The sequence below is a fragment of the Pungitius pungitius genome, chromosome 1 (assembly GCF_949316345.1).
Source record: "Pungitius pungitius chromosome 1, fPunPun2.1, whole genome shotgun sequence".
NCBI lineage: Eukaryota > Metazoa > Chordata > Actinopteri > Perciformes > Gasterosteidae > Pungitius > Pungitius pungitius.
The window spans coordinates 29,014,763-29,020,102 of NC_084900.1; the positions used below are offsets into that span (position 1 = coordinate 29,014,763).

Consider the following 5,340-nt stretch of genomic DNA (forward strand, 5'->3'; position numbering starts at 1 on the left):
GACTTGACATGCACTCATTGTGTTAACAGAAAGCCTGTTTTTTGAGGCATTAGGTATCCTTCAAAACTGCATTTACTGTTGCACATTATTGGCTTTTCAACATAATTCTGAGACAGAGTTACACTGTGTGCTCAGTAGTCCCGTTTGCATCAGAGGTCATTCATCAACCTATCAACGGATTTATCCCAAATATGTATATTTCACTACTCTATTTTAATCAAAACTCATGATATATCTTGAAATCAGCATTGTGCACATTGGAGCATATGTTTATTCATACTGCTTTCCTTCCCCTTGTGTGTGTTATATACAGTACATCTGGCTATACACTTTGGTGTGGATTGCATTAAAGTTTCTGCCTTCTCGGTCATCCGAGCATCAAAATGTCGACAGACCGTCTGCAATAGAAAACACATAAGAGATTGTCACCCACTCAGGAGAGTCAGTCAGTAAACCGTCTTGGCCAAAGTTCTGAGTCTTTCCAATTAAAAACACACAATGACTCTACATTCTCATTCAGTTTTTTTGTCATTGGCATTTAACACCATTTTTACACCATTAAGCAAAGTCCGTACTAATTGGAATACTGAATGAGGCCAGGGAAGCCGCGGTAGGTTGTGAAAAAAAGGAAAAACACAGCTTCGCACGACCAGCTGTGATGGAGGCTGGATAAACACCAGCTTTAAGTGCATCTTGTATCTCTCCCACGAGAATAGATGTCGTCCTGCAGCGGCGAGTCTCCTGCACACAGCTTCTCAAAAGGTTAAAACCAGCCATTCGACCCAGCGGCGTCTGTCTTCTCACTGTCCATCTCCTCTGCGATGGATCAATGCTGCTGGACCCTACGAGTCACTCAACCCCAGTGGAGAAGAGGTTAAGAGATTACAAAACCCTTCAATCTGCACACCCACGCGGCTACACGCCGCGAGGAGCTCTCCCTTAGTGCCACTTGCTCTGCCACGGCGGCGCTCAAGAGGAGGGAAGAGACGAGCGTTCAAAATTGTGCCGTCACTTACTTACATTCATATTCTTCAGCTACAGGCTGTTTAAAAGCACACAGTAATAAAATGAACTTGCTCTACTGAACATACACACTTTCTTTCTATAGCAAGGTACAACGTTTGATAATCCGCCAACCACGAAAAAATGATATTGCACATTTTGTAAACTTCACACCAACTGAATATAATGAAAACAGGGAAGAAAAGGACCTCTATTATTGCAAGAAATAAAACCCTTTTGCTTTTCTTTTTTTGTTTTGACCAAACGTTTATGAAATCCATCCCTCCTGAGTAAAGATGAATGATTTTCCAGTATTTTAGATTTACAATGCAAGTCCCCTGCTTCCCTACGGTGTCCAAGCACTTCATACTCCTCATGAGACTGCATTCAAATGAGTAAAACAACACTGATCGTTATTCTCCCAGCAATCCATCCGCTGCGCTCCTTGGCTTAGACTGTGTTTTGGTCGAATAAGGGCGGATGTTCTTTCGCTGGTTGAGGTGGTTCGGTTCTCCCGTCATGCACCCGCCCGGGCGAACACGGCTGCTGTTCTAGTGGATCAGATTCTAGATGTTCCTTCTCAGGGGCCTGTGGAGGTGCTGCAGACGGTGGCTCTGCATCGGGCATCTCTTTCCTGTCGCTGAGCTGAATCTCCAGAACTGGTGTGTCCTTGCAGCAGAAGTACTGCTGCCCGATTTTCCTGAAGGCCGTGCGGAACTTCTTGATGCGGAAGGCGTAGATAATTGGGTTGACGGCGGAGTTGCCGTGTGTGAGCAGGATGGCGATGTAGAGCAGGATTATGGGCTTCTCGTACTCGGGCAAAAAGAGTGTGATGCAGTTGATGATGTGGAGCGGCAGCCAGCTGATCGCAAAGAGAAAAAGAACCAGGGCCAGCGACTTGGCGAGATTCAGCTCCTTGTCGTAGTACTTGTTGGGGTCTGAGTGGCTGGTGGTGAACTTCTTATTGTTCAGTTGCTTGTGGATCACGTAGAAGATCTCTGCGTAGATGACCAACATGAAAAGCAGCGGCGGCAGAACCCAGCCGAAGAAGTTGAAGTAGACCATGTAGTCCATGCTGATGACGTTTTCGAACTGGCAGGTGATGACGAGATCGTCGCTGATGGAGCCGTTCTGCTGGAGACGCTTCAGGTTGTTCCAGCCCAGCATTGGGGTGAGCCCCACGATGAAGGCCACCGTCCAGCAAATCACCACCGCCAGCCCTGCTCGCCGGCGGGTCACCACCCGCTTGTACCTGCAAAACAACACAGCCTCAGGTCAGCACTTTGTGAGTGTCAGGACTTTGTCAGTGCCTTCGGAATGAGAAAAGGAGCGATTGAAAAGAAAGAAATATACCATTCAGACCACAAGGCCCTGGACCCATTTCCTCGCGGCACATATTTCCACATGTACAGGACAGTGCCTGCAAACCTTTATCAGAACTGCCGCTTTTCCTTTTGTTCAGGGAAAAAAAAACTAGCCCATGGTTCTTACAATAGGCTTACGATTATCTAATAAATCACTGCAGCAGTACAGTGGACACGAGCTGCAGAACTTGGCAAGCTGAAGGCTTTAACAGATGCGTTTTTTTCATTGTTTCTAGTATTTTATGGAAAAGAGGCTGGCGGTGGAAGAAGGTCAAATGTGCAGAGGCTGTGAAATCTTATCGCTGCTGTGCTATGACCAAGAAATGGCCCAGAGAAACTCAGACTGATACTTGCTGAGAGGAAGGGAAACCGTTATCTGATCACTCCCGTGTTGAAACGTGTGTACAGCAACCAACGCTCCCTTTTGGATTACTGATGACAGATATTTACAACATAGAAAGCCTGAAGCAAAATAGAAAACCCTGCAAGTCAGCCCATTGCAACATCTCGGAAGATCGTTATTCAGGCACTAAGCCTGGGAGTTTGCTCAGAAAAGATCAGATGCTAATCCAAGGGAGCGAGAGAGAGAGAAAGAGAGAGAGAGAGAAACGTCTCTCTCCTAATAGAAGTTGTGGGAAAAGAGTGGCATCAGGAAGGGAGGGGCAGTTGAACTCTCTAGTGACAGAATTATTTTGTTTAATTACACATGGGTCGATTTTAAATTGAGAGGATACTTGGATGGTTTTAAATGACTAGGACTTAAATAGCTAAAAATCCTGAACTGTTATAAAACCAATGAAGAGTTTGTGGTGGCTTGCAACCTCCAATCTCTGCTGACGAGATCTTAAGACTAAAAACTCCCAGATTGTCTTTTCCTTCTTTCAGTACCACTGCTGAGTCTTTTGTTTTCGATGATAAACCACCCGTGACATACCAAGAGGCATATTACACGTATAGAAAGCACAATTGACTTTTTTTTTGCCCCCAAGGAACACATAAAACATTTATTCTGTCCCTGTAGCCTATAGATACCTTAAGGACCCAGGAACAAATTAAAGCTGTTGGTTTATCAGATACACTGTGTGAAACAAGACCCATGAGGAAATGAACGCGCACGGGTCAGCAGCCGTGGTCACTGCTGTGTGTGAACAAATATAATCACTGCCATCTTTAACACCATTCTTACCACCATGGCTGTCACGCTTCAACATGGCAGAGAGATAGAGAGAAGAGCACGTGGCTTCCTCATTGGGCTGTGACAATTCCTTTATTACCTGGTTGGGATCTTGACCCTGAGATAGCGGTCGATGGCAATAGCCAGGAGGGCCAGGATTGAACTTTGCGTCAGCACCAGGACCGTGCACGCGACCAGCAGGCAGCTGTAGAAGTGAGTTTGGAGTCCGATGCTGATGGTAATGGCCAAAGGGATGACCAGAGCTCCCACAGCAATATCCGCTAGAGCCAGGGAGACGATGAAGCAAAACGTGTTATCTCGCAACGATCTGTTAATTTTCACCGCCCAAACGACCATCACATTCCCGATGACAGACGCGAGCGCAATCACCACCTCCATCCCTATGTAGAGCGACTGCGCTGGGGTCAGTGCTCCGGGCATCCTGGCAGATGATTATGTCCTTGAAAAGCACAATATTGATTTCAGAAAAGAAGCCGGCAGAGGAGTCTTTGGTCTTCGTTTTGTTTTGTTGTCACTACAGTATTTTCCAAATGAGCCGTGCGTCCGTCGGTTCCACGGTCCCTACATTCTCGTGGTTATGAGACACAATGAGCAATACATCCAGTTGTTTTGAAGGCAAAAACCCAGCAGTTATCGGAACACGAGGGGTTTCCCTTTGGAGCAGGTGTTGTGGTCCGGTGGCTGTTGTGCGTCGCTGCCGCTCTGTGACCTGCGCGTCCACTTGGATGAAGACACCTGCGCCTGGTGAGAGCAGCATCCTCCACAAGCCTTCGGATTCATCCGACGGGGCGTTTCGTCTTCATCTTCATCGGCCTACGTTTGGAATTCGGCGCAGCGGGTTTTAAAGAGGAAATACGCTGTGTTGTGGAGCAAAGCGCGCGCAGTTGCAGCTCTTGCGCAGGCGGGTCCGACACCCCTCCTCCTCCTCCTCCTCTTCCTCCTCCACTGTGCTTTCAGTAGGACCAATAATGCAGTTTTCCAAATATAGCTGCGAGATTTTCACGCCTTCTTTTGTTCCATTCAGATGTGTTGCCTTTGCTTCTGTAAAGTCAATATTGATTTCCTTTGCGGCTTCTACGGGACCGTCCCATGCAGTGGTGATTTGAACGGACTCTCGTTTTCCGTATTGTGCCGTGCAAGCCTCCCCCAGCGCACATTCAAATGCTAATGGACCTTGCTCGTTTGTCCTGATAAGAGCGAACGGTGAACTGCCACAGCTGACACATAAAAAGACAGATAAAGCTATTGAAAACGGCAGAGATCATAAAGTATTCCCTACAAAAGACTAAAAGAGAGTAAATGATGGAATCACACAATATACAGTAAATCCCACAGTTTTTTGCAAACAAATCATTAATTGTATTCACATTACCTCAGAGAAACATAAATCTGAAATTGAAATATATTCAGGTCATTCAAAATACATGTGCAGTCTTCCCTCGTGGATAACTATCGCCGTAATGAGTGATTTATTTATAAATGCTATGCATGCATAGATCAGTCCTGTAAGGTGTGTAGGATTTAGTTAGCCAACAAGTTTCTACTCCAACATCCTTATTCTCCAGCTTCTCCTCTTCACTTGATTCTAGCTGTTTGGTCCATACATTGAAGGGAGAAGGACGACAAGGAGGCGATCTGTTCAGTGTTAGGTCTATAAATAATGTTGAAAAGTTCAGTAAAGCATAATATATATATATATATATATATATATATATATATATATATATATATATATATAATACACACACCACAGTTTCATTCTTTTTGCTTTTGGGTTGA

The 5,340-nt window shown here is 45.5% G+C and overlaps 1 protein-coding gene across 1 annotated transcript; it reads right to left on the reverse strand.

The window, feature by feature from the left end:
• Positions 1-248: 248 nt before the first annotated feature.
• adora1b (adenosine A1 receptor b) lies at positions 249-4,795 on the reverse strand. The gene is made up of 2 exons (XM_037479672.2): positions 3,641-4,795; positions 249-2,254 (listed from the first exon to the last, which is right to left on the reverse strand). Exons 1-2 carry the CDS (start codon positions 3,979-3,981, stop codon positions 1,453-1,455), a joined length of 1,143 nt encoding a protein of 380 aa, XP_037335569.2. The 5' UTR covers positions 3,982-4,795; the 3' UTR covers positions 249-1,452.
• Between the last annotated feature and the right edge of the window lie 545 nt (positions 4,796-5,340).

What these genes read in the sequence shown, in the direction of transcription:
- adora1b (XM_037479672.2), bottom strand. Translation starts at nt 3,981, where the DNA reads ATGCCCGGAGCACTGACCCCAGCGCAGTCGCTCTACATAGGGATGGAG. An exon ending in AGGGTCAAGATCCCAACCAG is followed by an intron (nt 2,255 to 3,640) that starts GTAATAAAGGAA and finishes GTTGTTTTGCAG; the next exon opens with GTACAAGCGGGTGGTGACCC.